The 16,536-nt window shown below is 37.5% G+C and overlaps 1 protein-coding gene across 1 annotated transcript in view; it reads right to left on the bottom strand.

Moving 5' to 3' along the window:
- RDX (radixin) overlaps positions 1-16,536 on the bottom strand; it is a 69,871-nt gene that overhangs the window by 38,202 nt on the left and 15,133 nt on the right. Inside the window, exon 3 of the mRNA XM_068554348.1 lies at positions 9,183-9,266. Coding sequence (XP_068410449.1) covers positions 9,183-9,266 — 84 coding nt within the window. The remainder of the gene's footprint in view (positions 1-9,182; positions 9,267-16,536) is intronic.

Genomic DNA, 16,536 nt, shown 5'->3' on the forward strand with positions numbered 1-16,536 from the left:
ATTTTAGAGATTAATCCTTTGTCAGTTGCTTCATTTGCAAATATTTTTTCCCATTCTGAGGGTTGTCTTTGAGTCTTGTTTATGGTTTCCTTTGCTGTGCAGAAGCTTTTAAGTTTCATTAGTTCCCATTTGTTTATTTTTGTTTTTATTTCCCTTACTCTAGGAGGTGGGTCAAAAAGGATCTTGCTGTGATTTATGTCATACAGTGTTCTGCCTATATTTTCCTCTACGAGTTTTACAGTGTCTGGCCTTACATTTAGGTCTTTAATCCATTTTGAGTTTATTTAAGTGTGTTCTAACTTCATTCTTTTACATGCAGTTGTCCATTTTTCCCAGCACCACTTATTGAAGAGGCTGTCTTTTCTCCATTGTATATTCTTGCCTCCTTTCTCAAAGATAAGGTGACCATATGTGTGTGGGTTTATCTCTGGGCTATCCATCCTGTTCCATTAATCTATATTTCTGTTTCTGTGCTGGTACCATACTGTCTTGATTACTGTAGCTTTGTAGTATAGCCTGAGGTCAGGGAGCCTGATTCCTCCAGCTCATTTTTCCTTTCTCAACATCGCTTTGGTTATTCGGGGTCGTTTGTGTTTCCACACGAAATGTAAAACTTTTTGTTCTAATTCTGTGAAAAATGCCATTGGTAATTTGATAGGGATTGCACTGAATCTGTAGACTGCTTTGGGCACTATAGTCATTTTCAAAATACTGATTCTTCCAATCCAGAAGCATGGTATATCTCTCCATCTGTTTATGTTATCTTTGATTTCTTTCATCAGTGTTTTAATAGTTTTCTGAGTACAGGTCTTTTGCCTCCTTAGGTAGGTTTATTCCTAGGTATTTTATTCTTTTTGTTGCGATGGTAAATGGGATTGTTTCCTTAATTTCTCTTTCTGATCTTTCGTTGTTGGTGCATAGGAATGCAAGAGATTTCTGTGCATTAATTTTGTATCCTGCAACCTTACCAAATTCACTGATTAGTTCTAGTAGTTTTCTGGTGGCATCTTTAGGGTTTTCTATGTATAGTATCATGTCATCAGCAAACAGTGACAGTTTTACTTCTTCTTTTCCAATTTGGATTCCTCTTTTTTCTTTTTCTTCTCTGATTGCCATGGCTAGGACTTCCAATACTATGTTGAATAACAGTGTTGAGAGTGAACATCCTTGTCGTGTTCCTGATCTTAGAGGAAATGCTTTCAGGTTTTCACCACTGAGAATGATGTTTGCTGTGGGTTTGTCATATATGGCTTTTATTATGCTGAGGTAGGTTCCCTCTATGCCCACTTTCTGGAGAGTTTTTATCATTAAATGGGTGTTGAATTTTGTCAAAAGCCTTTTCTGCATCTAGTGATATGATTATATGGTTTTTATTCTTTAATTTGTTAATATGGTGTATCACATTGATTTTTGTGCCTATACTGAAGAATCCTTGCATCCCTGGGATAAATCCCATTTGATCACGATGTATGATCCTTTTAATGTGTTGTTGGATTCTGTGCGCTAGTATTTCGTTGAGGATTCTTGTGTCTATGTTCATTAGTGATATTGGTCTATAATTTTCTCTTTTTGTGACATCTTTGTCTGGTTTTGGTATCAGGGCGATGGTGGCCTCGTAGAATGAGTTTGGGAGTGTTCCTCCCTCTGCAATTTTTTGGAAGAGTTTGAGAAGGATGGGTGTTAGCTCTTCTCTAAATGTTTGATAGAATTCGCCTGTGAAGCCATCTGGTCCTGGACTTTTGTTTGTTGGAAGATTTTTAATTACAGCTTCAACTTCATTACCTGTGATTAGTCTGTTTATATTTTCTAATTCTTCCTGGTTCAATCTTGGAAGGTTGTACTTTTCCAAGAATTTGTTCCTTTCTTCCAGGTTGTCCATTTTATTGGCATATAGTTGCTTGCAGTACTCTCTTATGATCTTTTGTATTTCTGAGGTGTCAGGTGTAATCTCTCCTTTGTCATTTCTAATTTTATTGATTTGAGTCCTCTCCCTTTTTTTCTTGATGAGTCTGGCTAATGGTTTATCAATTTTAGTTATCTTCTCAAAGAAACAACTTTTACTTTTATTAATCTTTGCTATTGTTTTCTTCGTTCCTACTTCATTTATCTCTGCTCTGATCTTTATGATTTCTTTCCTCCTAGTAACTTTGGGTTTTATTTTTCCTTCTTTTCTTAGCTGCTTTAGGTGTAAGGTTAGATTGTTTGAGATTTTTCTTGTTAACTTGAGGTGAGCTTGAATTGCTATGAACTTCCCTCTTAGAACTGCTTTTGCTGCATCCCATAGGTTTTGGATCGTCGTGTTTTCATTGTCATTTATTTCTAGGTATTTTTTTATTTCTTCTTTGATTTCTTCAGTGATCTCGTTATTTAGCAGCACACTGTTTAGCCTCCATGTATTTGTGTTTTTTACTGTTTTTTTCCTGTAATTGATTTCTAATCTCATAGCATTGTGGTTGGAAAAGATGCTTGATACAATTTCAACTTTCTTAAATTTTCCAAGGCTTGATTTGTGACCCAAGATGTGATCTATTCTGGAGCACATTCTGTGTGCACTTGAGAAGAAAGTGTATTCTTCTGTTTTCCGGTAGAATATCCTAAAAATATCAATTAAGTCTATCTGGTCTATTGTGTCATTTAAAGCTTGTGTTTCTGTATTTATCTTCTGTCTGGATGATCTGTCTATTGGTATAAGTGGGGTGTTAAAGTCCCCACTATTTTTGTGTTACTGTCAATTTCTCCTTTTATGGCTGTTAGCATTTGCCTTATGTGTTGAGGTGCTCCTATGTCGTGTGCAGAAATATTTATGATTGTTATGTTTTTTTCTTGGATTGATCCAATTGATCATTATGTAGTGTCCTTCCTTATCTCTTGTAGCAGTCTTTATAGTCTATTTTATCTGATGTGAGTATTGCTACTCCAGCTTTCTTGTGATTTCCATTTGCACGGAATATCTTTTTCCATCCCCTCACTTTCAGTCTGTATGTGTCCCTAGGTCTGAAGTGGGTTTCTTGTAGACAACATATATTAGGATCTTGTTTTTGTATCCATTCAGCCAGTCTGTGTCTTTTGTTTGGAGCATTTGATCCATTTACATTCAAGGTGATTATCGATATGTAAGTTCCTATTACCATTTTCTTAATTGATTTGGGTTTGTTTTGGGGGGTCTTTTTCTTCTCTTGTGTTTTCCACTTAGAGAAGTTCCTTTAGCATTTGTTGTAAAGCTGGTTTGGTGGTGCTGAATTCTCATAGCTTTTGCTTGTCTGTAAAGCTTTTGATTTCTCCATCAAATCTGAATGAGATCCTTGCCAGGTAGAGTAATCTGGGTTGTAGGTTTTTCCCTTTCATCACTTTAAATATGTCCTGCCACTCCCTTCTGGCTTGCAGAGTTTCTGCTGAAAGATCAGCTGTTAACCTTATGGGGACTCCATTGTATGTTATTTGTTGCTTTTGCTGCTTTTAATATTTTTTCTTTGTATTTAATTTTTGATAGTTTGAGTAGTATGTGTCTCGGCGTATTTCTCTTTGGGTTTATCCTGTATGGGACTCTCTGCACTTCCTGGACTTGACTATTTCCTTTCCCATGTTAGGGAAGTTTTTGACTATAATCTGTTCAAATATTTTCTCAGACCCTTTCTTTTTCTCTTCTTCTTTTGGGAACCCTATAATTCGAATGTTGGTGGGTGCATTTAATGTTGTCCCAGAGGTCTCTGAGACTGTCCTCAATTCTTTTCATTCTTTTTTCTTTATTCTGCTCCCCGGCAGTTTTTTCCACCATTTTATCTTCCAGCTCACTTATCCGTTCTTCTGCCTCAGTTATTCTATTGATTCCTTCTAGAGTATTTTTAATTTCAGTTATTGTGTTGTTCATCACTGTCTGTTTGCTCTTTAGTTCTTCTAGATCCTTGTTAAACATTTCTTGTATTTTCTCCATTCTGTTTCCAAGATTTTGGATCATCTTTACTATCATTACTCTGAATTCTTTTTCAGGTAGGTTGCCTATTTTGTCTTCATTTATTTGGTCTTGTAGGTTTTTACCCTGCTCCTTCATCTGTAACATATTTTTTGTCATTTCATTTTTTTTTTTTTTTTGATGGGTAGGGCTGTATTCCTGTCTTACTGGTTGTTTGCCCTGAGGTATCCAGCACTGGCGTTTGCAGGCAGTTCGGTAGAGCTGGATCTTGGTGCCAAGATGAGGACCTCTGGGAGGCCTCACTCCAATTAATATTCCCTGGGGTCTGAGGTTCTCTGTTAGTCCAGTGGTTTGGATTCAGTGCTCCCACCACAAGAACTCGGGCCCAACCTCCGGCCTGGGAACCAAGATTCCACAAGCTGGGTGGCGCGGCCAAAAAAAAAAAAAAAGAGAGAAAAAGGGAGCAGTACAATAACAAAGAATAAAAAATAAAGATAAAAATATATTAGGAAAAATAAAAATATAATTGAAACAACTCCAACAAGGTAAAACAAAACCACAACAGAAAAAATAAATGGGGGGGTGGGGGGAACAAGCCAAAAGGAGCAGAACAATAACAAAGTATAAAGAATAAGATAAAATTAGAAAAATAAAAGATTTATTAGAAAAATAAAAATATAAATGAATCAACAACAAGGTAAAACAGAACCCCAAACTAAAAGAAAAAATAAAAAGAAGAAAAAAAAGCCCTGGTTATGGGTGGTGGAGTTTAGGTGGGGGGTGAAACTTAGGCAGGGGCGGGGTTTAGGGTGGAGCAGGGCCTAGTTGGAGTGGGGGAGGGTGGCGTTTGAGCATGGGGCGGGGTCTAGGCTCAAAATATTTTTTTTTGAATTTCATTTTTTATGTAGCAGGTTCTTATTAGTTATCTATTTTATGCATATTAGTGTATACATGTCAAAAATCCAAAAACATGCCAGGCTTTTGGTTTCAAGAGAGCAAACTGAACCCTTCAGTTTACTTTCCCTGTTTAAAAATTTCACTGACATGACATACGCAAAAAATTAAAAATAAGAAAAAACATTTAGCTGTGCTAGGAAAGGTTACCACATTAAAAAAAAAAAACTGAGGGGCTTCCCTGGTGGCGCAGTGGTTGAGAATCTGCCTGCCAATGCAGGGGACACGGGTTCGAGCCCTGGTCTGGGAGGATCCCACATGCCGCGGAGCAACTAGGCCCGTGAGCCACAACTACTGAGCCTGCGCGACTGGAGCCTGTGCTCCGCAACAAGAGAGGCCGCGATGGTGAGAGGCCCGCGCACCGCGATGAAGAGTGGCCCCCGCTTGCCGCAACTAGAGAAAGCCCTCGCACAGAAACAAAGACCCAACACAGCCAAAAATAAATAAATAAATAAAAATTTAAAATAATACGGACATTAAAAAAAAAAAAAACTGAGAAATTTCTGAATGGCATGGGATATAAAGACCCATACTGATGGCAAATGCTGATCAATGCCAAACAACCAAAACTTTTTTTTTTTTAATTTTTATTTATTTTTTGGCTGCATCGGGTTTCCATTGCTTCCTGTGGGCTCTCTCTAGGTTCTGTGAGCGGGGGCCACTTTTCGTTGTGGTACGCAGGCTTCTCATTGCCGTGGCTTCTCTTGTTGCGGAGCACAGGCTCTAGGCGCGTGCGCTTCAGTATTTGCAGCATGCGAGCTCAGTAGTTGCAGCACGTGGACCCTAGAGAGCGTGGGCTTCAGTAGCTGTGGCGCACAGGCTCAGCAGCTGTGGTGCACAGGCTTAGTTGCTCTGTGGCATGTGGGATCTTCCCAGACCAGGGATCGAACCTGTGTCCCGTGCATTGGCAGGTGGATTCTTAACCAGAGCACCACCAGGGAAGTCACAACCAAAACTTTAATGTGGACAAAAGAGACCCCAGATAATTCAACTTTGGCAAAAGGCAAGTTGTCCCAACAGCTCCACAGAAAACATTCCAGCTCAGAGTGGCAGGAGTAGGAAATGTCAAGAGCAGCAGAGAGAAGTGTACCAAAGCGCAGGCCTCAGCTTCTGCTTCCAGGCTTTTTGTGATTCACAAGGCTGCTAAGTAAAAGGGGGATTTGCCACAGTGGGGCACAAGACCAGTCTCTTAACTAACTTCAGACCATCACACACACACCAGGAAAAATAAGAGAGCACAGTTGTGAAATTCCTTAAGAGGCCCCATCTTTCCCTACTTCTAAAAATGTTCTAGGAAACTTTAAATCATGAACTTACAAGTAAAAACATACTTGGACACATAACTACCTTATATGTATATTTATTTATAAGTTATACAATGCTACCACACTAATATATTAGCATATTTTTAAAAAATAATTTGAAAGAGGAAAGACAAAAATATAGACAAACATTTTAATATTTTTTCTTGCATCCTAACAGATCATGTTGAGTACTCCTTGCGGGTATTACTATTCTAATCCCACAAGCAGAAGCTAGAAGAGGAGGCCAGTGAAGAAAGAGTCAGCAGGGAGCAAACCAAAGGACCTCAAGCACTCAACTAGAGTCCTCCACAGGGCAGATGGCCTCAAGCTGACATCCTAATCAGAAGTGAGGTTCTGTTACAGGTGGATTCATTTGAGAGAACTCCTACCCCTAGGTCTGCTCCTGGCCTGACCCTGAACCTACTGACCTGACAGCCCACCCATACACTCACTACACCCAAGGTAACACCTGCTTTTAGATCCTAGCATTCTGGCTCTCGTTATCAGGAAATAGAACAGGGACTATAAGAATTAATTGCTGAGAGAGCCCATAACAGATAACAATACTCTTTAATTTAGACCTCTTCATTTACAATATGAAATGTGTATAGCAAATACTGTTCTAATGTACTTTACACGGAGTCTCAATTAGTTCTCACAAAAACCTTCTGAAGGAGTAATGTTATCATCATCCTAATTGTACAAATGAGAAAAATGAGGCAAAGAAAGTATTTGTGTGAAGTCAAACAGCTACAGCTGGGATTCTACTACAGGCAGTGTGGTTCCAGAGCCCCCACTTTTCAACTACTACATATTACTGCATTATAATATATGTGGTTTCATTTTCCCTCATGTCCAAACTAAAGCAATTCTGCTTAGTAAAAAACAAATATTTTATTTCTCACTATCCAATACCAAAAAGGTCCACTTGCTGATTAGTTTTTGACTAACACAAAACATTTTGCTCACTATAAATAACATTTCAATATGCTATGAAGTAGTAAATGCTAACTGCATCTACATTTTTATTCAAATAAGACAGACTATGTATTTACAAAACAGGAGACCTAGAAGAATCAACAGAAGTAAGTATTAGTTCACAAAAGTAAAATATCTATAACGTATGGTGCATGCAGCTGCTTATGTTGTTGTCTTAAAAATTTGCTCACTCACACCAAAAAAAAGCCTTTCATCTTCCAAAAAGACTTTACCAGGGTGTTCAAGTTCATTAATTATCTAATCAAGAGATTAAGTTTACTACTTTGTCAAGAGAAGAAACAACTTCCCAGGAGTTTTTAAATTCTATTTCATCATATTTTGGATCAGTAGGTATCTAATATGTTATTTTTTTTTTTTTTTTTTAATTTATGGCTGTGTTGGGTCTTCGTTTCTGTGCGAGGGCTTTCTCTAGTTGTGGCAAGTGGGGGCCACTCTTCATCGCGGTGCGCGGGCCTCTCACTATCGCGGCCTCTCTTGTTGCGGAGCACAGGCTCCAGACGCGCAGGCTCAGTAATTGCGGCTCACGGGCCCAGTTGCTCCGCGGCATGTGGGATCTTCCCAGACCAGGGCACGAACCCGTGTCCCCTGCATTGGCAGGCAGATTCTCAACCACTGCGCCACCAGGGAAGCCCTCTAATATGTTATTTATTGCTGTAATGCCAGAAACTCTCTCTCCCATTTTCTAAGGTCAATAGTAAGCTTGATCACAGACTATTGCTCTCCTGCTCATACGTATCAATAAAAGTTTATGTAAAAGTTAACTTCCTCCTTTTTGCAATCAATTCACTTCTTAACCACTTGACCTCTGGTCACCAATCTCTTTCCTCCTTTTCTCCATAAAACTTGATTACTTACAACATTATATACAGCATTACCTAGGGAGCCTAAATAAAAATACTAATAGTTTAGAGCAGGTCCCAGACTAACAGAATCTCTAGAGGTGGTTTCCAAGCACTGGTTTTTTTTTTTCCTCTTAAAAGCTCCCCAGGGTGGCTCAAATGTGCTCTCAAGAGTGAGAAAAAAAAAAAGACAGTATCAGTAGTCCAAGTTCTTTAACATGTTCTAACTCCAGGCTAGCATATTATGAGCCGATGACATCAAACTGCTGTCAGGTGCCTGTTTATAGCCTGTGCCTTTGCTCCTGCCATCCCCTTGAAACCAAGTCCCCCTAAAACCGAGTTCCCCTGCCAAGTTTAGGATTAACCTCTCTATCCAACTTTATTCCCTTTCTTGTCCCCTCTGACCTTAATCCTGTGCTAAATGAACGCTAATCAACCAGAGTCAGATGACCAAAACTGCTGTTGTTGATAATATCATTAATGTACTAAAATTGCTGTTGTATCATCAGATATCATCATTAATGGACAGTTTACTTCTCCAGGGCAAGATAAGCTAACAGACCACCAAGTCATGGACCACCTGGCTAGCGAATCATAAACCAGAGACATCCTTTCTTCTACGATTAAGAAACGTCACAGAAAATGTCACAAGATGATGATTAACCCCAGCTTCTTTGTTCTTTCCCTTTTAAAAACAACCTCTAACTCAAAGACCAGGTTGGAGTGGATCTGAGACTTGTCTCCCACTCCCTTGCTTGGTGCCCTGCAATAAACCCTTACTTTGCTGCGAACTCTCACTGTCAAGAGTTTGGCTTTCTCTGCTGCGGGAACACAAGCCCATTGCTTGGTTACACCCTCTGTCTAGGATCTCCACCTATTCCACTCATGGACTATGGAGAATATCTTTGAATTCCTTTTAGTCCTCATTACAATGATTTGCATAACAGATGTTAAATACCTGCTAATAATTATTTTTAAAAAGTCCTATCTCTCAAATCTAGGAATGAGAAAGACTATCCCCTACAGCTGTTCAAGACATTTGAACAGGTACTGTGAAATATTCCAAGTGCTACATTGCTGCATTATAAGTAAAGGTATAGAAAAACACAGAAAGAAGTATGCAGTAGCATCCACACTATGGTGTCAAAATTACATACTTCATTTGGTAAATGATACCTGGTCAAAAAGCTGTTTGCCAGTTGTGTTGGGCTGAATGGCAAATTCCAGCTCAGCATCCATCGTTGTTACTCTTACATTGATCTGCAATAAAAACAAAGGGAAAATCAGTAGAAAAGAGAAAACACTTTTATCTGATTTATAAAATAAAGTGGTATCATATGTAGGCAGTAAAAAGCAACTCTATAATATACCTAATATTTTCTTTATTAAAGTGATAGTTTTATTTATTTATTATATATGTTTTTGATTTATTGAATACTTAACATACAGTAGGCACGAGGCCCTGCACTTTTCATTTTCTTATTTAGCCTCTGCAACAATACTAGGAGATATGTGCATTTCTATAGAAAAGTTCATTTCTATAGAAAAGTTTCCATCACTTGCCCAAGGACACATGGATATCAAATGGCAGGGCAGAGGTATAACTCCAAATTCTTTGAATGTCATTCACTATTCCATATTTCTTTCAATACAAAGATCAAATATTTAGGTTTTTTTTTTAATTTTTTTTAAAATTTATCTGTTTATTTATTTTTGGCTGTGTTGGGCCTTCGTTTCTGTGCGAGGGCTTTCTCTAATTGCGGCAAGTGGGGCCACTCTTCATCGCGGTGCGCGGGCCTCTCACTATCGCGGCCTCTCTTGTTGCGGAGCACAGGCTCCAGACGCGCAGGCTCAGTAGTTGTGGCTCACGGGTCCAGTTGCTCCGCGGCATGTGGGATCCTCCCAGACCAGGGCTCGAACCCGTGTCCCCTGCATTGGCAGGCGGATTCTCAACCACTGCACCACCAGGGAAGCCCCAAATATTTAGTTTTATTTATACTGCAAATGTATTATTCTTCACTTTATAAAAACCATTCATCTATTGCCTTTTATTTGCTAGACTTTTTTAAATTCCAATTTTTGGGTGTAAATACCTTTCTAGCTGGATATCTCACCAAAAACGTAACATGCCTTAACCAAAATAATTTTTACTCCAGAATAGCATCTTCACCTAGAATTCACCATGATATGGTAAAAACCTATCTTTTTAACTTTTAACTCACACTATTTGAACGCTAAATCAGACTTATTTCCCCTTATGTTTTACTCATGCTAACAACCACATGTACCTCCACACATGTACTTTTATCTGAAATACCTTCTCTAATCAAAAAAATCTTATAGAGCTCCTTCTTTAAAATCATCTTTTAGGAAATATTAATACACATAAAATACTTGTAACATATATAGACAATGAAGCATAACAAAATAAAACCTACTGTAACATAACAATAAATATATATTTGGTCTTCATCCTGGTTCCTGGCAGAGCTCCTAAAATCGCTGGAATTTCCTGAGTGATAGACGTGAGAGGAGGATCTTTTGTTATTCATAATAAGCTCCTTTCAACCATAACGGAGTTTATGCTAATGAGGTGACTCCAGATGGGCCCTAATAGCTTCAGAATGGAGGCTGGTAGCCAGAGAAACCAATCACATGATTAGAGGACTGAACCTTTTAGACACCCACCCCGACTGCCCAGGAGGGGAAAGGCTGGGGAATGAGCTGATCATCAATGTCCAATGATTTAATCAATCACACCTATGAAATGGAACCTCCATAAAACCCTAAACAAAAGGGTTCAGAGAGCTTCCCGATTGGTGAACGCACCCACCTGCTGAGAGGGTGGTGCACTGCAAACTCTACAAAGACAGAAAGAAACTCCTTCACTCGGGACCCTTCTGGACCTCACCTTCTTCATCTGTTTCATTTGTATCCTTTATAGTACCCTTTATATTAACTAGTAATAGTAAGTAAAGTGTCTCCCTGAGTTCTGTGAGCTGTTATAGAAAATTATAGAATCTGAAGAGGGGATCGTGGGAATCCCCAAACTTTAGCCAAGTTAGAAGTGTGAGTCACTTGCACTACCTGTGATTAACTTCAGAAGTCCAGAGCAGTCCGGTGGGTCTGCGCTAATTCTGGGTAGTTGTGTCAGAACAAATTAAATTGCAGGACACACAACTGGTATCCACATAGAACTGGAGAACTGCTTGGTATGGAAAACCCACACAGTTGGTATCAGAACATTCTGAATAAAGAAAATGGTTTCCTTTTTGGTGTCAGAACATTTTGAACAAAGAAAAGGTTCTCCTTTACCCATACATCTACCATTCAACTTAAAAACTAGAAATGACAAAAAATGCCACCAGTGTATTTCTTCTTTGTGAATTTCCCTGACCCCAATGCCCACAGGTAAGTACTAACCTAAATTTTGTGTTTGTCATCCCCTTAGCTTTTTAAAAAAACAATAGTTCTGTCACAAATGTAGGTATCTATATGTAAAATATTGTTTAGTTTTTGACTTTTAGCGGTATAGCTGTACTAAAATTGTATAATACTTGCTAATAAAGTCTTTCTTGATGTGGGCAATGATTACATATGTATATTTTATGAAAATTCATCAACTACACACTTATGATATATTCTTTTGCATATGTATATTCTATTTCAATAAAAGGTTTAAAAAAAAATTTTGCTACACTATAGTTTGCCTCTTCACAATTATATTTCTAAGATTCATTGATGTTTTTGTGAGTAGTTGCAATTCATTCATCTTTATGTGACTAGGCAGTAATTCATTTACCATTTTCCTATCTATTGACATTAAATTGTTTCAAATTTTTTGCTTATTAAGAACAATACTGCTATGAACATTTTTGTACACGTCTCCTAGTGCATGTTCTGAGTTTCTCTAGAAGTATAACTCAGAATTCCTGGGTGATAAAGTATGCATAGCTTCCACTTTACAATGTAATGCTGAATTGTCTTCCAACATGATTGTATCAATTTACACTCCCATAAATAATAATAATTCCTGCTGCTCTATATTTTCACTAATAGTGGATATAATCAGATTTTTTAATGTTTAACAATCTAGTGGGTATAAAATGATATCTCAATATGGTGTTAATATGCAGGTTCTTGATCCCTAATGAAGTTGGGAACATTTTCTTATGTGTGATATGCAGAATTATAAGACAGCCCCCATGATCTCCTCCCCCCCACCCCCACCTTACTCCCATGATTATGTTAACATTACAAGACAAAAGGGATTTTGCAGATGTACCTAAGGTTACTAATCAGTTGACCTTAAGATAGGAAAATCATTGTGGGTGGGCCTGAGCTAATGACATGATTACTTTAAAAGCAAAGAGTTTTCTCCGACTGGTTGCAGAAGTCAGAGAGATTTAAAGTGTGAGAGGACTTTGACATTAAAGAGGTTCTCCACTGCTGAATTGGAGGGGGCATGAGCAAAGGACTTGTCACACACACCACACTCTAGGACTAAGAGAGACCCCTGGCCAACAGCTAGCAAGAAAATGGGGACTTCATTCACCAGTAAAGGATAGATCATTCTGCAAGGAAATGGATTCTACCAATGACAGGAATGAGCTTGAAAGAAAACCCCAAACTCCAGATGAGAATGCAGTTGAGCTACACCTTGATTTCAGGGTAGTGAGACCCTGAGCAGAGAACCCATTCATATCATCCCATATTTCTAGCATATAAAACTGTGAGATAATAGATGTGTGTTGTTTCAAGCTACCAAATTTGTGATAATTTGTTATAGAGCAATAGAAAAGTAATATAATATGCTTATTGACCACTCAGTCTCCTAATCTTTCACAATGTCTATTCACATGTATTGCTTATTTTTCTATTAGGTTGTCTTTTTCTTACTCATATGTGGGAGATCTTTATATATTCTAGATATTAATCCTTTGTCAGTTACTTGCATTACAAAGAAATCTACTAGTTTGTAGCTTGTCCTTCTATTTTATGAAGAGTCCCTCTCTATGATAAACATTTTTAAAATTTTAATGTTGAATTTATCAATGTTTTACATGCAGATATCAATTTTTTGCCATATTTAAGAAAACCTTTAACACAACATTGTAAATCAACTATACCCCAACAAAAAATAAAAATTTTTTTTAAAAAAGCAAAGAAATCCTTCCCTAGCCTGGAGTCATAAAGATATTCTTATATTTCCTATCAAAGTTTTGTTTTTCATAGTTTGTCTTCAATGATTTTTGCTTATGATTTAAGGTAGAAATCCAATTTCATTTCCTAATCCCCAGAGGGATAATAATACAGTGATTTTAAACATCCAAATATGATGTATATTGATTACCTCATTCACTCCCCAAAGACTGCACTGTCACAAATCTTATGTCCATAGGTATGGGTCTAATTTTGTGCTATTCTGTTGCACTGTTCAATTGAACTATTCTGCCAATACCATATTGTCTGAATTACTGTATCTTTAAATAAGTCTTGACGTCTGGTATGGCAAGTCTTCCCTTATTATTTTCAGAACTGTTTTGGCTATTCTTGTCTCTTTTTTCTTGCTCTTGACTCCACGTATAATTATAAATTTTTCAGAACACCGCATTATGATTTTAATTGGAACTACACTAAATTCATCAGCCTCTTGGGGTAAAAAATGACATCTTTTCAATATTGACTCTTACTATCCAAGTGTATGGTTCTCTCTATGCATTGATTTAGGTCTTCTTTAAGATCTTTTTAAAAAATGTTTATAATTTCCTCCAGAAAAATCATATTAATCATTTAAGATATCTTTCTCCTATGGTTTTATAGCTATTATAATTATAGGTTCATAATCCCATGACATCCTAAATGCATTGAAAACTCTAGTTTATTAGCTAATTTCTAGCAAAAACAATTGAAATAAGTCCACCTGGTGAATTAATTTATCCCACTTCAAATGAATATTCACACACCGATCTATAGAAATACTGATGTGATGCAACAGACCTTGACGGAAAGTTCATAATACTACATATGCATATAATACATTGTACATTCACCTTTCTAAAATCCAAAGAATTCCAAATACTGAAACTCATCTAGCTTAAAGCGTCTCAAACACAGGGTCATAAATATGATGAAGTATCTTTCCAAAATTTTTTCTGGTTTTACTTCTGTAGAAATGCAATTGATTTTTATATTGATCCTTTTATCAGCTCCCTTGCCAACTGTTAAAATGAGTCTGTGTAAATTCTTGTATTTATATAAACCAGGGGCCAGAAAACTTTTTCTGTAAAGGTACAAATAGGAAATATTTTAGGCTTTGCAGACCATACTGTCTGCTGCATCTACTCAATTCTCCTGCTATAGCAGAAAAGCAGTTATAGATAATAAACAATGAGCATACTGTGTTCCAACAAAACTTTATAGACATTGAAATTTTAATTTCATATAATTTTCAAGTCATGAAATATTACTATTCTTTTGATTTTTTTTCAACCATTGAAAATGTAAGAATCATTCTTAGCTTGAAGGTTGTACAAAAACAAGTGGTGGGCTGGCTTTGGCCTATGGGCCATAATTTGCCAGCCCCTGATATAAATAAATACCTTAACATCTTCAAGTGTTTCTTCCTTTCCAGTCCTAGAGTTTTTAATTTTTCTGCACAGGCTTTCTGTTCAATGTTGAACAGCGGCAGTGATAGTGTGTACATTTTGTCTTGTTCCCGATCTTAAAAGAAAAGCTTCCACTGTTAACACATTAAGAATTACTTTTGTTATAGGTTTTCTTCTGTACTTAGCTTAAGAGGTATTGGTTTTTACTTTTAAATCATGAATAGCTGTTCAATTTTAGCAACTGCTCTTTCTGAATTTATTATATGATTTTTCTCCTTAAAACTAACCATATGATTGTGGCAGAGACTACTTGTTGTTTGACCACCAAAATCTAACAAAATTACCATTTGGCATGGCTACTGAGCTACAAGAACATTTCTCAATGTCTCTTGCAATTAGGTATGGCTATGTGACTAAGGTCTCACCAACAGAACATGAGCAGAAGAGACAGATATAAGGCCACTTTTCAGCCTAGGCATAAACAGTGAGCATGCTTCAGTAGTTGTGGCTCACGGATTCTAGAGCAGAGGCTCAGCTGTTGTGGCGCACAGGCTTAGCTGCTCCGCGGCATGTGGGATCTTCCCGGACCAGGGCTCGAACCTGTGTCCCCTGCATTGGCAGGCGGATTCCTAACCACTGCACCACCAGGGAAGCCTTATATACAGTTTTTAATCCTTACTCTTAGGAATAATAAATGTTCTCCACTCAATTATTCAGACAGTTTTCCAAACTACTTTTAACTTTCACATTCCTACCAGAAATAAGAGTTCTAGTTGATCCACATCCTTACAGGCAAAATATTATCAGTCTAATTATAGCCCCTCCAGTAAATATAAAGTGGTATCTCACTGTAGTTTTAATTTATGTTTCCCTGATAACCAAAGATATTGAGGATATTTTCAAGTGCTTATTGGCTATTGATATATTTTCTTTTGTGAAGTATCTATTCAAAGTTTTTGCCCACTTTTTAAAAACTGGGTTGTCTTATTGAGTTCTAAAAGAATGCGATACTGCAATTATTTTCTCCCATTCTGCCTTGCCTTTTTACTTTTTTTTTTTTTTTTTTTAAAACAATGATCAGACATTGAGGATTCTTTTTAAAATTTATTTATTTTTGGCTGTGTTGGGTCTTCGTTTCTGTGCGAGGGCTTTCTCTAGTTGTGGCAAGCGGGGGCCACTCTTCATCACGGTGCGCGGGCCTCTCACTATCGCAGCCTCTCTTGTTGTGGAGCACAGGCTCCAGACGCGCAGGCTCAGTAGTTGTGGCTCACGGGCCTAGTTGCTCCGCGGCATGTGGGATCTTCCCAGACCAGGGCTCGAACCCGTGTCCCCTGCATTGGCAGGCGGATTCTCAACCACTGTGCCACCAGGGAAGCCCCGCCTTTTTACTTTCTTACTGTTGTCTTTCAAATAGCAAATTTTTAAATTTTGATGTTCAATTTTTTTTTTTTTGCTTCGAACTTTCTGTGTACTATCAAAGAAATCTTTGCCTACCCTATGACTGCAAAAATGTTTTCTATTTTCTTCTAGAAGTTCTATAGTTTGAGCCTTTTAATTTAGGCCTGTGATCCATTCAGAGTTAGTTTTTTGTGTAAACTGTGATATAAGGGTCAAGATTCGTATTTTTCTGTATGGATAACTCTTTGTTCCAACATCATTTCTTGAAAAGAATTTAATTTCCCCATTGAACTGTGTGACAACCTTGTGTGTGGAGATGTAAATTTGTTCCACTGATCCTATCATCTAATATTTTAATACTACACTGTCTTATTTTTGTTGCCTGAAAATAAGTGTTGAAATCCAGGAGTGTAAGTGCTCCACCCTTGTTCTTTTTTATTTATTTTATTTTTTTAATAAATTTATTTATTTATTTTTGGCTGTGTTGGGTCTTCGTTGCTGCGTGAGGGCTTTTCTCTGGTTGC

Source organism: Eschrichtius robustus, chromosome 11 (assembly GCF_028021215.1).
Source record: "Eschrichtius robustus isolate mEscRob2 chromosome 11, mEscRob2.pri, whole genome shotgun sequence".
Taxonomy (NCBI): domain Eukaryota; kingdom Metazoa; phylum Chordata; class Mammalia; order Artiodactyla; family Eschrichtiidae; genus Eschrichtius; species Eschrichtius robustus.